At 42.7% G+C, this 19,686-nt stretch overlaps 1 protein-coding gene across 2 annotated transcripts; it reads left to right on the top strand.

Annotated features, from left to right (window-relative positions):
* Positions 1-5,265: 5,265 nt before the first annotated feature.
* GDNF (glial cell derived neurotrophic factor) lies at positions 5,266-14,013 on the top strand. Of its 2 annotated transcripts, XM_085870836.1 has the most exons (4): positions 5,266-5,463; positions 5,678-5,993; positions 10,177-10,490; positions 11,025-14,013. In XM_085870836.1, the coding sequence occupies exons 3-4, from the start codon at positions 10,313-10,315 to the stop codon at positions 11,447-11,449; spliced, it is 603 nt and encodes a 200-aa protein (XP_085726962.1). In that variant the 5' UTR covers positions 5,266-5,463; positions 5,678-5,993; positions 10,177-10,312; the 3' UTR covers positions 11,450-14,013. The 2 variants fall into 2 exon arrangements, with proteins under 2 accessions (XP_085726962.1, XP_085726963.1); XM_085870837.1 differs by lacking the exons at positions 5,266-5,463; positions 5,678-5,993 and adding an exon at positions 8,327-8,565.
* Positions 14,014-19,686: the final 5,673 nt, after the last annotated feature.

The following is a 19,686-nucleotide window of genomic DNA, read 5'->3' as shown; positions in this document are numbered from 1 at the left end:
CTCCACCCTCTGCCATGACGTCCCTCATCCTTCAGACAAGCAGACTGCAGTCTCTTCGCTCTCTTGAGACCTCGAAAATTTTCACGAGATGGCTAAACACAAAGAATATGTTTTTCAATCCTGACGAATCTCACACTCTCACGATCTCTCTCCGAAAGGACAGTCTGGCAAACAATTTCAAAACAATCCTCTTGAGGAAGTTGTCATTCAAAGTCCTGGGTCGCACTATCAGCCATGATCATTCTTGGGCAAACCGCATTTCAAAGTTGGCCTCCAAAGCCAGCTGCCGACGGGGCATCCTCCGATGTACAGAGTCCATCCTTGACACACCTGAACTCCTATAAACCTGCAAGGCCTTCATCCGGAGCTTGATAGAGTACTGCTCTCCCCTCTGGGCTGGCGCTCCTGCCTCACTCCTTGCTCAGCTTAATGCCATGGAAACCAAGACCTTGAAGATCACTGTAATCCCCGGCGAGGAAGCTGACTTGATAAGTCTATGACTTTGCCATCGCAGACAAGTCGGTGGGCTCTCTGTCTTCTACCACCTCCTTTCTGGTCTTGCACCCTTTGCTGTTTCCGTGCTTTGTCCACCCCCCCACCCCCACTTCCCCCCACCAGGTTTCAGAAAGGCTCACATGGTCCTTATCGGCTAGTAAGTTTTTATGTTGGACTTTGTGGTTTTTTTGAGGATTTGTGATTTATATATCTATGGAGTGTCCATCCCTTCGTAGGAAGTCTACTGAATATACTAATTTGCGCTAATAAGAAATTGTCTATGGATCTGTCTGTCAGTTCCTTATGGTATAGAAATTTGGCTTAACTGATCTCCACCAAATTGTTGCATTGCTTGGCAGCTATGTTGGCATGGGGATGGAAAGCCACCTGTCTCATTTGCATCTAAGTTGTGGAGGTTAAAGATGCAATGTGGTATATGTCACATTAAGAGAGTACACCATTGTGAGTTGTGTTGGTAATCAATCCAACTAACTTGACAAAGATTAAATGAGATGTGTATGTTTGCTCTAATGGGATGTTCCTGTTAACCCAAACAAGATAGTTCAGAAATAATGTACTCACCATGAGCTGTCTCATCTGTATTTGATTCTCGACCCCAACTACAAAATACCACCCTGGTGATTAACAGGCAGGCTGGGAGTTGTATCAACGGATGTACAATACTTGAAAGGAGACGTGAAGCCGAGTGTGGCTTCTACTGATCAGCATTCGATGATCGACGTAAGAGTCCCCACTGTATCCTTTTAAAAGAGCAGGTTATTGTGCGCCGGTACCCTGGTCAAATTCAAAATCTTATGGCATGCTCCTGAGAGAGTGAGAGAGTGAGATATATATATATATATATATATATATATATATATATATATATATATATATATATATATATATATATATATATATATATATATATATATGAGCTGTCCAGTGTTGGTCTCATTCACAGAAACTGCGTCAGCAAATGCTATGCTCTGGAGAGAGTATGGTCATAGACGATGACCATGCTATGCTCTGGAGACAGTATGGTCATAGACGATGACCATGCTATGCTCTGGAGACAGTATGGTCATAGACGATGACGATGTCGACCATGGGGTGAAGTTTTGTGAATATTGGTTTAAAAATTGTGACCTGTAGGGGACAAACAGACAGACAGACAGACAGACAGACAGACAGACAGAATAACAAAATCGACTAACCCATATACTTGAAAAATCTTCTATTTTGCAAGTAACGGACACAAATGCAATACACTCTCCTTCGGCGAGGGTAACAAGTGTCCAATCATTTCTAGGTCAGCAGAGAGAGAGAGAGAGAGAGAGAGAGAGAGAGAGAGAGAGAGAGAGAGAGAGAGAGAGAGAGAGAGAGAGAGAGAGAGAGAGAGAGAGAGAGAGAGAGAGAGAGAGAGAGAGAGACAGCTGCTGTCTGGGGGTACTTTAAGAGACATTGTAGAGTCATCTGCAAAAAGGAATAGAGAGTTTTCTAGAATCTTGAGCATCAGAGTGGTCATTCATATAGATGAGGAAAACGACTGAGTCCAAAATGCTCCCTTTGGGGGCTCCAGCCTCCACTGGGAGATGGGAGGAGAGTGTTCCACTGATAGCCACACATTGACTGCGTGAGTGGAGGAAGTCAGAAATCTAGGTGTGAAAGTGCAGCCTTCCATGTCACAGGCTGAGACCTTGGCAAACAAATCAGTCTGCCGGACCGTGCAGCCAAATAAGATGTTAAAGATCCCATGGTGTCTTTGGTGAAAAGGAGTCGAGTTTTGAACTCCATTTTGAACCAGCACATTGAACAAATTACAAACCCCTTCCCAATTCACCTTCTGTCGAATGATGACTAAGTAGTGACTCGTCACGGATTGCTTGGAGCTTTGAAATATTTTTCGACTTGTGAATGAGTATTTCTGGAAAAAGTATTGGCTTCCATTATTTTTTATAATAGTTAGCTGTCGTGTTCAGTCTGTGGCCGCTGGTTGCATCATTTTCTGTAGGCGCGACTATGCCGCTGATGCAGTGCCCTTCATTACCAGTACACTGGTACTCATTTTGCCGACCTCTGAAGGATGACAGTCTGAGTCAATTCCACCTGGTGTTGCTTCAATGGCTGACAGGGGCTCAAACTCAAGATCATAAGATCTGAAGCCACCGAACCTTTAAACCAACACCAGGCTCTTTTTTTTACAAGCATATAACAAGCCACTTCAAATTTGGTATGTCCTTCCTTCTATCCATCCGTCCGTCCAAAATGAAAAAGAAGAACCTATCTAACCCACTGGTTTAATAGTTAAGGGCAATTTGAAAGGGTATTTCCAAAGGGTATTAACTCTAAAGGTTAACTCGAAGGGGTAATTCTTAAGGGTAACTCTAAAAGGGTAACTCTAAAAGGGTAATTCTAAACGACAACTCTAAAGGATAACTCTAAAGAGTAATTCTAAAGGGTAATTGTAAAGGAAAGTTCCAAAGGGTAATTCGAAAGGGTAATGCTAAACGACAACTCTAAAGGGTAACTCTAAAGAGTAATTCTAAACGGTAATTGTAAAGGAAAGTTCCAAAGGGTAACTCTAAAAGGGTAATTATAAAGGGTAATTGTAAAGGAAAGTTCTAAAGGGTAATTCGAAAGGGTAATGCTAAACGACAACTCTAAAGGGTAACTCTAAAGTGTAATTCTAAAGGGTAATTCCAAAGGGTAATTCAAAAAGAAAATTCCAAAGGATCATTACAAAGGGTGATTCTAAAGGGTAATTCCAAAGGGTAATAAGAAAGGGTGATTCTAAAGGGTAACTCTAAAGGGTAACTCTAAAGGATAATTCTAAAGGGTAATGCTGAAGGTAATGCCAAAGGGTAACTTCAAAGGGTAACTCTAAAAGGTAACACCATAGGATATTAACTCTAAAGGGTAATTCTAAAGGGTAACTATGAAGGGTAACTCTGAAGGGTAACTCTGAAGGGTAATTAGAAAGGGTAATTCTAAAGGGTAATTGGAAAGGGTGATTCTAAAGGGTAACTCTAAAGGGCAACTATAAAAGGTAATTCTAAAGGGTAATTCTAAAGGGTAACTCCTAAGGGTAATACCAAAGGCTGACTCTAAAGGGTAACTATAAAGGGAAATTCTAAAGGGTAATTCTAAAGGGTAACTCTAAAGGGTAATGCTGAAGGTAATTCCAAAGGGTAACTTCAAAGGGTAACTCTAAAAGGTAATTCCAAAGGATATTAACTCTGAAGGGTAATTCTAAAAGGTAATTCTAAAGGGTAATTCTAAAGGGTAACTCAATAGGGTAGTTCAAAATGGTAATTCTAATGGGTAATTCTAAAGGGTAGTTCTAAAGGGTAATTCTAAATGGTTATTCTATAGCGTAACTCTAAAGGGTAATTCTAAAAGGTTCCACAAGGGTAATTCCAAAGAGTTATAAAGGTTATTCTTCAAGGTTCTAAAGGGTAATTCTAAAGAGTTATAAAGGTTATTCTACAGGGTTCTAAAGGCTAATTCTGAAGAGTTATAAAGATTATTCTACAGGGTTCTAAAGGGTAATTCTAAAGAGTTATAAAGGTTATTCTACAGGGTTCTAAAGGGTAATTCTAAAGAGTTATAAAGGTTATTCTACAGGGTTCTAAAGAGTTATAAAGGTTATTCTACAGGGTTCTAAAGGGTAATTCTCAAGGATTCTTAATGGTAATTCTAGTGGGTAATTCAAAAGGATAATTCCAATGGGATTTGTTCGTTTCTAGGCTTTACCTACTTCATATTAAAAATGACAAAGTGAACCACTTCCTTCAGCCATGGGTGAATTTTTTTTGTTTAAAAAAAAAAAAAATATATATATATATATATATATATATATATATATATATATATATATATATATATATATATATATATATATATATATATATATATATATATATATGTGTACATTGTCGATAAATGATTTTTTTCTCTTTATTTTAAAACGTTCTTCAATCAGGTGATGCAGCTTGCAATGCTGATTATACGCTACACTTCACCAGTACTTGGACCACAGCATTGGGTCTGATTGGGTGGAACACCTTCTGGCTAACTTCAGTAGCAGGTAGTGGTGGTGGATGAAGTGAGGGGGGGGAGGTTCTCGTTGGTGAATAGGGAGTGAGCAAGGCAACAATTAACATAACTTTGTAACTAACTCTCTGGCATCATAAAATTTCCAAAACATGTAAAAATGTCCTAATGAAGAATTCCAAAGTTTCCCCAAGTACGATTACTGGCGTGTGGAGAATGTAAATGTTCACCAAAATTTTCTACTTGGAGAACTGCATTTTACTCATCTAGAATTGAGTCAGATGCCTGGCTAACAGCTCGGTTCAACTTCACTTTGATCTGAGCAGCGTGGGCTGAAGAAACGACCATCGGAAAGTTAACTGCATACAGCGAAGGATTTCAGGATGACTTTTCAGGATAATTTATGCCCTTTCCAATTTCATGATGTTTGGTGCGTGGGGGCATCACAGAGACAACCTGTCGTGTTGCTTCGCTCAGACTTCTCTCCTTGATCCCGATCCTTCCCCACCTTCCTTTATCATCTCGGTTAACAGGTCTCGTTTGAATATTCCAGAGTTTAACATCGCATGTTAATAGAATTTGCCATCTGACCACATGTTGACCCCCTGAATCCTTTCCACTCTGCTTCCCTAACCCCATTATCCTCCTCTCCTTTCCTATTACGCCTCCTATCGAGCAAGCCGCCACGCCTTTCGCAACGTCCCACTCGCGTACTCCCTCGCACCCCACCCGTACGGCGGCCTCCTCTTCCTTGCAACCCCGAATCCCATTGCCCTCCTCCCGGAACACCCTAACCTCCCACTTATACCGAGACAGTGTTGCACACCGAGTACGAGAAGCCCCTCGACTGCACCCACCGAACAGTGGCTCCACGTCTCGCGCTCGCCCTTCCCAGTACGTGCGACCGCACAGGTGAGCTTCCAAACTTGGGTCCCTCCGGTAGAATTACCAACCATCTAATTGGTGACTGTTGCCGGGCTTGCAAGAATGTGAAATCTTAATGAGCGTTTCAACTTGGAGATGACTTTGTAGATGGGGGTGATATTCGGGATGATCAACACCTTTCCTCTACCTTCACCTTCTCCCACCAAACACACTATTCACTTTCTCCTCTCTACTCCTACAGGTTTGCGCATCGTGACAACGAGACTGCAGCACTCATTGTCGAGAAAACGAGAGGGTAGAGGTCAAGGTTGTTGAAGAGAGAAGGCGTGGTGATGGTTGACGCTCTTTGTCGATTGCAAGACCTTTAAACGTACCTTTCACGATCACCCCATTCTGAGTTGATGACCTCTCCGCCACTTGAAGAGTTGGCTGCGGCCTCACGGACTTCATTTTGCAACCTTGACTCGAGGACCAGTCCAAGCGGATTAAGCCTGGGTCGCAGGACGCTAAGAAGCGATTAGAGAGATCGCAGGATCACCTGCAAATACCTGTCCTAGGTAAGTACTGGCTGGCCGGTTTGTCTGTCTCACAGTTATCCTATCTGCATGCATCCGTCTGGGCTTGTGTAGTAGTCTACCAGAGGCACTTTTCGCAATCATCAGTGGCTGTTAACATGCAACGACTCAAACATCTAATTCTGACGATATTACCAAGCGTGAGTCCTTCAGGTGCGCTGTTACCGCGGCCGATATAACCACGAGATCTGCAAAGGTCTTGCGTTAGCAGGGTGTTCTGAAAGGGTGTTCTGGGTGGTAGATGATTCGGTGGCGTCTTATTGTAATTTGATGAATGTGTTTGAAGTTGGTTCATATTAAACGGCTTTGAGTGAATTATAAAATATTTATTAATGCAATCTCCTTGAATATATGGCAAAGAAAAACAAACCGACAAATCAAATCATGATCAAATATGGGGAAGGATCCCCTGCTTCAGGGTGTCATTCCCACAAATCATGATCAAATATGGGGAAGGATCCCCTGCTTAAGGGTCTCACTCCTACAAATCATGATCAAATATGGGGAAGGATCCCCTGCTTAAGGGTGTCATTCCCACAAATCATGATCAAATATGGGGAAGGATCCCCTGCTTAAGGGTCTCACTCCCGCAAGTCATGATAAAATATGGGGAAGGATCCCCTGCTTAAGGGTCTCACTCCCGCAAATCATGATCAAATATGGGGAAGGATCCCCTGCTTAAGGGTGTCATTCCCACAAATCATGATCAAATATGGCGAAGGATCCTCTGCTTAAGGGTCTCACTTCCAAAGCTACATCTTTCTGAGGGTGAGGGTTTGGGGGATGAAAGCAAGATGAGGATTCTGGGGTGGAGGAGGAGGGTTTGGGAGTGTAGAAGCAGATGAGGTTTGGGGATTGAAGGAGGATGTGTCAAAATTATGCGGAGAAGGCAGCTGAGGGTTTAGAGGATGAATGAGAAGAGAGATGAGAGTTCTGGGGTAGAGGAGGAGTGTTTGTGAATGTGGACAAAAAGGAGGATGAGTGTTGAAGTTAAGGGGTTAAGGAAGATTATGGTTTAGGGGATGAAAGAGAGATGAGGATTCTGAAGTAGAGGAGGAGGTTTTCAGAGTGTGGGTGGAGATGAGGATTGTGGATTGAAGGAGGATGAGTGTGGAGGTTGTGAGGCTAAGGAGGATGAGGGTTTAGGAGATGAATGAGAGAAGAGTTTTGCAAGGTAAAGGAAGAGGTTTTCGGAGTGTGGGTGAAAATGAGGATTATGGATTGAAGGAGGACGTATGGAAAGAATGGAGTTAAGGAGAGTGAGGATTTAGGGGATGAAAGACAGAAGAGAATTTTGGGGTGAAGATGAGGGTTCGGGAGTGTGGATTAACATGAGGCTTAGCCGTTGAAGGAGTGTGAGTGTGGAGATTATGGAGTTCACGAAGGTGAGAAAAAGAAGAGGTGAAAAGAATGACAGGTAGGCAAGTGAAAAGATCCTTAAATTTCCAGACACCACACAAAAGGTTGGGGTGATGAGGGTGAGATGTATGGGTAAAGAAAAGAGCTTAGGTGGTGAAGATGGGTGAGAGTTGCATGTTGAACGTGACTGGGAGTGAGCGAATGGACGTGAGAGTTATATAGAATGTGGCGGTATTACAGTTGTGGAACAAAGAGAAATGGGGGTTGTACCGCAAGGAAATGATAGCTCAGGGTTGATGGAGCCCTTGGAGCAGAACGTGGCACGAATTGAATGCAGGCAAAGCGAAAACCGCACTCTCCTCCACCATCCGACCGGTGAATGTTAACGAATGTAAACCCGGGCCGCGTCGCTAACTCTTTCGTCGTTTCTCTGCTTCATTGCAAACCTCCGCTGTGGCCGCATGTGAACTATTCCGAGTTCGAGCAAAAACACTGCCGACAAAAAGGGGCTCCCTCGGTGCTCCGGGCTGTTGCTTCTCAGGCTACAAGTACCCCCTTCCCCTCTCCTGGACCCCTGCTGGCCCAGACCCCGTGCAAGCGGCACGTTCCAGCCTCGCCAGCACGGAACCGCTATAATTGCGGAAAGGAAACCTTTGAAAAGTTCCTTTTGCCCCTGAACACAGTTTGAGAGACCTGCTTTTGGATGGGATTTTTTTTTTTTTAATTTATATCTTTAAATTTCCTTTGAGCCTCCTGTGAATGGTTTTACTCTTTGCTTTGATTGGTATATTGGTGGATTGGTAGATTGGTATTTCTGTAGAAAAGAAAACGAACTTGCTATGTACCTGCTGCGTGTGATACGTTGACCGCATTGCCATCATGAGCGCAGAAAGAAGAGGGGGTGGTCACGAAACAGCATAATTTACCGTGTTTTCGTCTGCCTGTCAGGCGGCGTAGGGGTGGCAAATAGATTAGGGAGTGCAAGGGAATGGGGGGAACCCTCCTCCCGGCGACGCCTCCGCTCGCATTCCGAGAGCAACGTGCGTAATCGGCGCAAGTCCCGCGCGAGTCCCAGCGCGTCCCGCGCCGCACACGCGCGCGGCGTCACCTGCCTGTCAACGCCGGACGCGATAATCTCGAACAAGCTCCTCTGGAGCATGTTCAGGTTATTTAAAGAGGATGGGCAGGGGGAAGGGTGAGTTGGAATCGAGTGAAAATGAGTTTTCATTTTGCTTCCGTTAACTCGAGGGTCTAAACCGCAAACCCTTTCTCTCCGAGGTCCGCTCCGCGAGCGTTTCGCAATTGCGCAAATTTCGCAAGCGCGTCATTTCAATTACGTCGGCTTTTCACCGCTTCTTCAAGGGCTCTGATGAAAGCTCAACATGATTTTTTTGCAAATCGTCTCTCGGCTTGTGAAAGATGACGGCTCGGTTAACCACGGCGCGAACAAACGAAGCGGGTGCGCGCCTGAAAACGAGTTGGTGTATCTGCGAGCTGAACGTCCCGTGGGATGGACCCACGTATTCGCTCTTCGCATGTGAACACTGATGGATGAACCAGGGGTTCAAATCCTTGATGGATCGGGAGGCGTTCTGCCCTGCACACTCCGACGCGGCGCCTCCGTGATGTCTCTCCCATCCTTTTGTGACGTCTGGGGCAGACGTGTTTACTTGGAATTTTTTTTCAACAATCGTAACGCATGGCCAACCACATTCCTTTTTGGCGTTTAACTATACTAGCGGGAGTGCCCATTTCGGCCCACCTTCGGTGGCCAATTTAAAGTGGTGATGCTTCCACCAAGGGATGTTTTCTAGGACGCACTGTGCACTTGAAAATTATTGTGGGACAGACTGTAACCATATTTCACCTTGCCGGACCACACTGTAAAGTTTTTTTTTTTGCAACAGAAAGACACCAATTGATCAATTTTGAAATTTTTGTCACAAATATACACATTTACAACAGTTAGTTGTTACAATGTTACAAGGAATATGGTTAAAGTTAAGAGACCGGTAAATGAGAATGGAAGATGTATGATGAGTCGTAGGAAGGAGGTGAAGTGGGTATAGATGTGGGTGCAATGGAGGTGGTTGTACATTGGATGACTTTTCAGCAAGCGGTGGGAAGGTGGTCTTGCGAGTGGAAATGCTTGGAGAAGTTGTTTACAGTGTTCAGTTTTCCGACCGTGAGAGCACGTTTTGAGTCATAATGTTTGCGAAACAGCTTTGTTTCAATCCGTTCCGGCCATTAACCTCCATCGGGTGCCAGATCATTCTTCGCTCTAGGTATTTTTGAGAGAATGAGGGCCTCGCTAACTTGGATGTAGTTGATTCTTTATGACCCCGATAACAATGCAAGGAACCCTCTGTGCTAAAGTAGCAGCACATGTGGAGTCCATTGACACACACACACACACACACACACACACACACACACACACACACACACACACACACACACACACACACACACACACACACCTGAGCTGAAAAATCCCTTTTCAAAAAGTTTCAGAAACAGAAACATGGTCTCTGGTCCAATGTTACAAGGAAATGCCTGCTGGAAACTACCTTCAGGAAGATGAATATATTGTCCAAACCGCTGGTGTAGGATCATTCCCTCTTGGTCAAGGAAAAACTTGTGTGTGTGTGTGTGTGTGTGTGTGTGTGTGTGTGTGTGTGTGTGTGTGTGTGTGTGTGTGTGTGTGTGTGTGTGTGTGTGTGTGTGTGTGTGCTAGTTATGTCCACGTATGCATACATTATTATTATGAGGCTTACAGTGGCTGTAATGGTGTGGTTCCCCACAGCACAAAGAAACATTTTCGTACGACTACTACACCAGCAAGGAGTGTCGGGAAGAGCAAGACCACCCCGCATGCTAGCTCAGCATCCACCTCCGGGCACCCAATGCCATGGTGACCGGAACTTCTCCCTAGTTCGGCTATGAACTTCCTGGAACACGGCAGCTGGAGAGCGCTGTGTGCGCTGAGCCTGTGCCTTGTTTTGCTGATCTCTTCCATCTTGACCTCCCCTGTCGACTATCTCCACAATCGGCCTGCCGAGGGGGCTCTGGCCAAAGCTGTCGCAGTGCCTCTTACACCACAAAACTCAATTGCTTCTGGTGAGGTGCTTGGTCTATTCCTTCCCTCGGTAGCTAAATTAAACCCTCTTTATGACTAAGTCCTTGCACAGTAACCACACAGCTCACAAACTTTGATAAACAGCACCTGAGTAATGTGCATACAGGAATGTCGGCTTCCACCATCTTATGTTTATTGAGCAAGGTGTGTTTATCAATTTCAGTTTATGTAAGTTTGTCCAATGTTTTGTTTATGAAATTCCTAAATACTAGAGGGAACGAAGCAACCTTGACCTTCAGATGAAAATAATCAGGAGAAATATAAATGCAGTAAAATTCCACGTTTCCTAAATTGGATAACTCAACAACACCAATCAAGACTAGTTTTTCATTCGACCCCAATCTCTCCCCCACCATGTTCACCTCAATCTCTCAACCATCCCAAACTCCCCACATACTTTGTTGTTACTTTGTTGCCTATCCGTCTATCAGAATCCATCCCATTTATTTTCAGTATTAGGTTATTCCTTTGTCACCTTTAAGCTCAAAAATTTATCTCGTCTTGTACTACCCCAGTACCACTCATGGACAAACCTCATGGCTCAGCGGCAACACCACGGGCTGTGGCAAGGTCAAGACATTCCCGGCAGCGTCCTCGAGGCAAGCTCGGTCGGACTCGTAGAAAAAGGAGACGACATATACTGAAGAGCCCTTTCTGCAAACTGCAGCAACGATTGGTGGCCGTCCGCGATCTCGGCCTGGGTTTTGACTCAGACGAAGTGATAGACTTTGGTTTTTGCAGTGGAACATGCGAGGATCGTCGTATAACATATGATGTCGTAATTTCGCATCTTGCAAAGAGCGATGCAGCGATTAGTAGAGCACGAGAAAGCAACCCATGCTGCAGACCCAAATCTTTTGTGAACTCTGCTTTTCTGGACAACAACAATGACTATCACAGCATCCAGGTGTCTGCTGCAGCTTGTGTCTGCATGGTTTGATGTGTTATCTGATTGCATAAGAGTATATTTCTTTCAGCACCTGTCCTCTATTGTGACTTTATTTCAAATGATCATTATGAGGTGGTTTTTAGGGACCGAGCTTTCTATTAAATTATTGATAAAAAATTACGCTGGTTAGTTGCTAGAATAGAAGGTGTCGCGATGGGGAGTGTTGAGGCTTAGATGAGTGGTGGGATAATTGGGTGGCGGAGTGGGTGGGGAATCATGGGGATGGTGGGTTGGGAAGGTTGGGACATTCAGTTGATGAAAGCACTCCTTTTGTGGACACCATCTCCACATCCAGCAATATGATCACCTAAGGAAGCTCAGATTTTAGTACCTCGACAGTTTCTTGGCTTGACATCATTGACGGGAAGTATGTATAATGTCCCCAAACCCATAAACTTTAATATCTAGTTTAAGCAGCCTTTGCACCCTTCCTTTGAACCATTGTACATATACTTTCAGAGATGTCGAGGCGACTTATTTTATTCTTTTCTCCTATTTTTATACCTCGTATTTTTCCAAAAGATTTGCTTGGAGGTGTTTGGAGCGCAGAGAGAGAGAGAGAGAGAGAGAGAGAGAGAGAGAGAGAGAGAGAGAGAGAGAGAGAGAGAGAGAGAGAGAGACAGATGGCTCTGATTGGTGAGCTAATGACCTGTCGGTCACGCAAACATGTGTAGCATTATGACGTGACGCACAGGCAGCAGGTTCCAAAGGAGCATGATGTGGAGAAGCCACTGTGCTCGCCTCCGTGCAGTCTCCAGTGCTGCAAACGATTTGTTTCCAATCTATTTTTTTATGTGTAAAGTTATGTACACTGGCGAAAACCATTCAACCACACAGTAGAAAAGTAGTCGTGCAAGTTAATAAGTCAATTGAAATGATTTTTCATTTGATATTTGTTTCGCGTGATTTTTGTGCAAAATTATTTTATTCCTATTCAAGGAATTTTGCACAAAAGCGAAAATATGAGTCAGAAAGTTGGATGGAAAAGCACAACCATATGTCACTTTGCATGCACGGACGGGTTCCTCAATAAGAGATTCCAACGGCTCGGCACGCCACGCTCCACCCGTGACCTGAACCCCAATTAGTACACAATCCAAGCATGCGCCAAACATTAGGGTGGTCGCAAAGAATCGGTCTTTGACATTATGCGCTTCTGCGTCCAAAGTAAACAGTACATCAAATGAGACTAGCAGACATAATTGTCTCCGTGTGAGGGTAGAGAGTCTGTTTCGTGGGTCTGAAGTGTTGCATCTTTGGTGCGTTATGGAGGATAACATCATTACCCTCTCAAAAAGCCATTCTCACTGGAGCATCCTGACCACCAATGCTTTCAACTTCTGACATCACTCAGTTTGATGAGGCATCCAACTAACAAGAGAGACGTGCGAGATTACATCCAGAACTATCCGACTTTGCAACACAATGGCGCAAATCTTTGAACTGCCAATCTCAAATACTATGATTTTGTCATGAAACAAAGGGTATCTACTTTTTAAAAAAAATTGCCACCAGTGTGGCCAATAACTCTGCCATGATACAATTGCGCATGTAGGGGTGTGGGGGTGTCAAATTGCTCCTCTCCATAAAAAAAATTTCTGGCCCGCAGTGTATACACCACCCAATCACATATGGTGACTATAGTTATCGCCACTTCCTACGCCTCCCGAGCAATGTAATAAATATTTAATATCCTAACTTATTTGATTATTTATTTATTAAAATGTATATTCTGATTTTTGAAAAAAATGCATATTTATTTTCTTATCTAAGGTCTGTTTTACACCAAAGTTTGTTCCATTTTAATTCCTCTTGTACCGCACTATATGAGCATCTTGATGGACTTGTAGAAGACTGCTGGTATACTTGGTCCAGTGCTTTCCTAAAACTGCTCACAGAAACACAGCAGTTGCACCAGCAACTGTGCATTGGTTTCTCAAGCAGCTTAATTCTTGTGTTTTTCTTGTTCTTATGTTTGTAAAGTGTGACCTCATTTTTTTGTTTTTTTGGTTGTCTCAGCTTCTTTATCAATCCAACAGCTAGCGACAGTTAACATACTCGTAATCCGAGATGGCATGTTTCCTCGTGTTGGCGGTAATTGAAGGTCTTAGGTTCGAATCTTTCCACTTTGGGACCAAGAGCAAGGATGAGCAGTTACATCACCACCCCCTTATGTTCCAATGGCGGCCTCACGCTGCAGGTCGGTGAACACAGAGGGTAACTGGCGATTGCGTGACAGCAGCCTATTTGGCTGTGAACTTCCTTGACATGGCGCTGATTCTATCCAGAAATGTAGTTGGTGCCGATTGGCAATCAGCCAAGGTTATGCCTCTTTGAGCACATTCAAACACCAACAAAAGCCCTTGAGCCACAATTCCAGCCCCTTCTACCTTACTTCCTTCCATGGTGTCTCCTCATCATTTAACACATCACCCTTCCACGATCTCGAGCCAAATGCCTCGCGATGCTCTAAAGAGAGACCCTCTGTGTGACTCAGTTTTGTACCTGAATTGTTTACATTAAAACTATTCGAATCCATTCCGAATGGAAATGCCTATGGTTTCCTTGTGGCTGTATTCATTTAATATAATAACAATCATTATTATTTATATTATCATCGTTATCATCATCATTATCATTATTGCTGTTTCCAGCCTATCAGTGGGATACAAAACGTAAACTGTTCAGCCTGTCAGAGGGACGCGCTCTACCGAGTGCTGTTCTAGTTGTGACATCAAATGCCTCAAGCAGCGGCCTTTGTGTGTCCTGATGGTTTAACCAAACCAAGCATTTCAATAAAGTAACATCACCTGCATTCAAAACATGTTCTTGCAAATACTGTATTTTATTCTGAGAATCAGTGTTGAAAGCAAACTTAGATGAGTACAGTGCTGATAATAGTATTTTTTTATCATTGGTACTCATGTAATTTTGTTTTTCAGTGATACTGTGGCCGACTATGTTTGTGCAACCACATTCAGCTGTTGTTATGTCAGGATAGTGACTCCAGACATAAAATTACAAATGAAGAAGGACCAAATGAAGAGCCAACCAAAGAGTTCATAGAACACCTTACTCCATACAGTCTCGAGAAAATGGACATGGGAAGGTCTTTTCAACTGTTGCTTTACATCTGTGAGCACGATCTACAATCGTTTTGTTCCCGAACTCTGCATAATAGGCGTGATGATAACAGGACAGCGCAATTGACCACCATATTTGTCAGAATGCAGGATCTCAAACTTATTCTGCCATCAGGGCACGATGGTGGGAATGCTGATTCTTATAGCTTTTCTTGTAGTTACTCTGTCCTCAGTGCATGAATTTGTTTTTCCAAGTCCTGCGAAATGAAAGGTTTTCGAAAGTGACAAAAAGGTGATTTGTGCTTCACAGTGTACAGGTATATAATTCAATTGAAATAAAGTAAAGATTTTAAAGGTTGTCGAAAAAACAATTCAGAAGTTTACCGCCATTGATGCAGCGTCCTAGACACCACCTTATTTATCACGTTACATTAGTTATTTGTGCCTGGTGTTTTTGTCCTTTATGGCTTCCTTAAAAACAGTAAGTTTCCAGTAAAAACACTAAAAACGAGGGTTTGTCCATGAGTGTTACTGGGGTAGTACAAGACGAGATAAATTTTTGAGCTTAAAGGTGACAAAGGAATAACCTAATACTGAAAATAATTAACAGGCGAGGTAATTAACAGGTTGTTCCCACGTCTGTTCTCGTCTTTGCCATTCAACTTCATGTGGGTATTTATACACAATCACAAATTTACATGAAATGTGAAAAAAGATAGATTAGAAGCATGTTTATTGAGGACATGAAGCCACTTTGCTTGTCTTCTTGCATCCGCTTGTGGACATTTAAAAAAAATCACACTATCTTTTCAAAAGAGTGGTCTATTGTTTTCTGGTATCGTAACCAAATTCTCTGCTTATAGATTAGATGAGATATGCTGTTTGATTTTAAAATTATCTGGTTTCCAAAGAAAAACTTAACTCCAATTTCAAAATTGAGAATTTTTTTCACTTCACACTCATTTATATAAATGTTCCACGAAGCAAGAAATAGAAGGTTATGAATTTTCCAGCAATTTTTTTCATTTACCTTTCGGCTTTCCAGTCTGTTTCGATTCTGGATTAGCCTTAAGCGGTTGGATTGATGTTTCACAAGCAGAGTGTTGATTCAGTGAGTATGCCGTTCATCGGATGCCATCCATCCAGGTGTCTCATCTCTCAGAATTAGTTAGTGGGAATTAAAAATCCCACGGTGTCTTTCGGTAAAGAGTACGCGAGTTATTGCAGGCACCTTGAACACATCCCAAATTCCTGCCCTGACTTTCTTGCCAAGCCTCACTTGGAAAGCATGGGGAGTATGCAAAATAACTCCCAATGTGAATTGATGGACACTTTCATCTTGCAGTTCACTGAAAGGGACTGGAATAAAATGAAGTTATCAAAGAACAGTTTGAAGTTGGGATAATCCATATCCATAAAAATGTGAGAAATGCAGAGCAGAAATGCAACAGCATGACCAACTCAACCGGTTGCACGACTGTGTCAATTTTTCCCCATTCCCTTCTCGAGCATGTATGGCCGATGTTAGTCAATAATGAAGTTTGAACTCTGTGGTTGAATCACTTGATTTACTGAGCTTTAGTTTTTTGGGTCAAAATAATTGGTTATGCCTTTCCGTTTTCCACTCTGAAGTATTTAAATTTTTGTTGAATTGCCGAAACAAGGTTCAAGTCTCTTAAATAAAGGTTCAATATTTTCAAACATGATAGGTACATTTTTTAGACCAAGGTAAAATGTAATTAGGAAAGTGTTAAGTTTGTATTTCAATCAAACATAAGTATTGGTGTTAAAGCATTAGTGTTTTCAAATCAGATCTCTGACCATCAGTTTGGATTCTGTCCTGGTCACTCAACTTTGAACATGCTTCAACTCCTATTTCAGCAATGAATGGAGGCGCTCAATCTCAATCAAGAGGTCAGGAGCATCTCCCTGGACCTATCTCGGGCATTCAATACAGTCTGGCTTCTGCATTGCTTGCCAAGCTCTGCCTGTGGCATATAAGGTGGCCTTCATTCCTGGATTGCTGACTTGTTTCTGACACTCACACAAAGTGTTGCCATTAATGTAACCCTCTCGTCCTCTCTCCCATTGGAGACTGGAGTTCCTCAGGGCAATTTTCAGTCCTGTCTTTTTATTAATCGACATTATGACCTTTGCGAAGATCTGGAAAACACTATTTCTTTTTGCAGATTTCTTTCCTTCACTATTTATTTCCACCCTCTGATGGGTAGACAGCAGTTGCATCTCTCTCTTTCTCTCTCTCCTCTCTCTCTCTCTCTCTCTCTCTCTCTCTCTCTCTCTCTCTCTCTCTCTCTCTCTCTCTCTCTCTCTCTCTCTCTCTCTCTCTTTCTCTCTCCTGATCTTAAAATAGTTAGACTCTGGTCTGATAAATGCAACATTTGCAGAAGTGTGGATATAATGAAAATGGCCCAATCGATTGTGACTGTGGAGAGGCTCCTCAAACAGTGGAGCATCTCTGGATTTGCCCTCTCTTACCAGAGCCTGGCAGACCAGATGATTTGAAGGCTCTCCACTCCTGTGCCAGAGCTTGTGTTTTGCAGTGGCTGAGAATAGTGGAGCAACATGAAAGAAGAAGAATATTACATGTCCTTCAATCGTGGGAAATCCCACCGCCTCAATCTATCGCTTCAAAATGATCATCAAATGAACCCACCTACCTATTTCGTTGGTCACCCACTGGAAGAGGTTGAATCTCTTGAACCTCAATGCCTCACCATCAGCCATGACCATTCCAGGGCTGACCACACAGGAAAGCTGGCCTACAAAGCCAGCCACAGATTGGCGACCCTCTGTCGAGCCAAGACTTTCCTTGGAAAATCAAAACTAATCACATTCTATGTAGCATTTGTTCGTACCTCAATAGGAGTACTGCTCTCTGTAATGAGCTGGTGCTCCAGCATCACATCTCACTCTTGAATTCTATTGAATCTAAAGCTCACAAAATGATTGGTGTCTTCCATCATGAGGCCGAAGCACAAGGTTTGTTGCTCTCATATCGCAGCAAGTCAGTGTCTCTCTGCTTTCTACTGTCTATTCTCCAACATTTCTCCCTCCACTCTTTCAGTCCGACAACTCTCCTACTCTCCTCAGCAACTCCAGGATGCATACTGTCTTCCAATAACCTCCGTCTGGTTAAACATGCAAAATACAGGATGGCTGCACACCTCGACTCTTTTATTCCATGTTTCCCCTTCCGTGGAACCCCCTTCCAGAAGATGTTCTGTCTCATTGTTCTCTCCAGGGTTTCAAGCAGGCAGTGCTTGGTCACATCATGACACCCCCCACCCTGATCCATGTTCTTTTTTTACCACCATTAACCCTTTATAACCCAACCCTCCTACTTGCTTTTTCAGTGTTTTCGTTTTTTCTTTCTTTCTTTCTTTCTTTCTTTCTTTCTTTCTTTCTTTCTTTCTTTCTCTCTCTCTCTCTCTCTCTCTCTCTCTCTCTCTCTCTCTCTCTCTCTCTCTCTCTCCCCCTCTCTCTCTCTCTCTCTCTCTCTCTCTCTTTCATTATCCCCTTGATGGTTGTGCCCAAATGTTGCCCCACTGTCAATTTAACCTTGATCTTTAATGAGTTCTCTTATAGAAAAAAATGAAAAAGAAACATGACGGAGTGTTTTTTGGTGTCGGTTTCGACTTTGCAGAAGGGCTTGGATTTGTAACCATCTGTCAATCAATTGAGACCACAAAGAGTTTGGCAAGCCTGTGTTCAACCGTATTATGTCCACTTTATGATTTAATCCCGCCACGCCTCTCCCACCTCCATTTAAAATACATTATACCTCAATGGCATGGACTATTTCACTGGTGTATGAACATGCTGTGGAGTTATTTTGTTGATTACTTTGCTGCTTGTTTATTAACCTCGCTGTTGGAGAGGGTATTGCATTTTGGTCCGTTTGTCTGTCTGTTTGTTTGTTTGTTCGCACAGAACTTTCATGCTTTTCTCCGCAACCGCTTGTCCGATTGAGGTCAAATTTTCACCATTGGAGCGGCTATTCATGTGGAATATTTTGCTGATAATTTATGACATCAGAGGTCACGTGGTAGGGCATCCATGTTGGAAAAATGGAAAAACTTTTCACTTCTGTATCTCTGAAATCGCACCAAGGAAAAAACTGAAATGGCACATGGCAAGTACGCCTCATGGGGAATGAGTGTGATTTTTTATGACATCATAGGTGCTTTCGTTATGATGTCATAATTGCAATGGAATACACTACATCTGATCAGTCGGAAATTTTTTGACGCTCATCTAGGAATAAAATGGTCCACAGAAAAAGAAATTTCTGATGCCATTTGTCACATGATTTAGCAGCTATATTGTTTTGGGTTTTTTTAACCTTCAAAAATCTTCTTCTCTGAAGTGACTGAACAGATCGAGGCGAAACTTTACACGTATGACTGCCTATCCACAAGGAACAAAAGAATCACACATATGACATCATAGAGCACATGGTTTGTCAGCCATATTGGATTTAACATAAAACTTATAAAAAAAAATCTTCTCCAGATGGCTGGATAGATCGAGAACAGAACTGATGTCACATTGTCTGGCAGCCATTTGCATTGAACGAAAATCTTTTAAAATTGTTTCTCTTGAACCGTTTAATCAACATCAAACTTCAAACTAATGATCTAGTAGTCATGGGGAATGCATGTTTTAAATTTCAACTTGATCCGACGCATGACCCGGCAGCCAGAATAATTCTTCTTCTTCTTCTACCTCGTCTTCTTCCTTTTCTTCTTCTTCTCCTTCTTCTTCTTCTTCTTCCTCTTCTTCTTCTTCTCCCTCTTCCTCCTTCTCCTTCTCCTTCTACTTCTTTCTCCTTCTCCTTCTACTTCTTCCTCCTTCTCCTTCTCCTTCTCCTTCTCCTTCTCCTTCTCCTTCTCCTTCTCCTTCTCCTTCTCCTTCTCCTTCTTCCTGTTCTTCTGAAGACCTTTAGGACTCGGCTCTTTTATATCCAGGATCCGGATCTCCTTAAATACTAAACACCTCTACACATCCTTTTGAGAGCGTCTTTCATGAACTTTTAAATATATTCGGACATTTGCTTTAAAGTTTCGAAAAGTTCACGTTACTATTTAAAGATTATTCCATTTAATGTATTGTAATTTTGTAAAT

Source organism: Eptatretus burgeri, chromosome 2 (genome assembly GCF_056783735.1).
Source record: "Eptatretus burgeri isolate ZD-2024b chromosome 2, Ebu_testis_v1, whole genome shotgun sequence".
NCBI lineage: Eukaryota > Metazoa > Chordata > Myxini > Myxiniformes > Myxinidae > Eptatretus > Eptatretus burgeri.
The sequence above is the reverse complement of the archived record's forward strand: the minus strand, read 5'-3'. Positions and strand labels throughout refer to the sequence as shown.

Coding starts and splice junctions, on each gene's coding strand:
- GDNF (XM_085870836.1), top strand. CDS start 10,313: ATGAACTTCCTGGAACACGGCAGCTGGAGAGCGCTGTGTGCGCTGAGC. Junction 10,491..11,024: donor ACAAAACTCAATTGCTTCTG/GTGAGGTGCTTG, acceptor GTACTACCCCAG/TACCACTCATGGACAAACCT.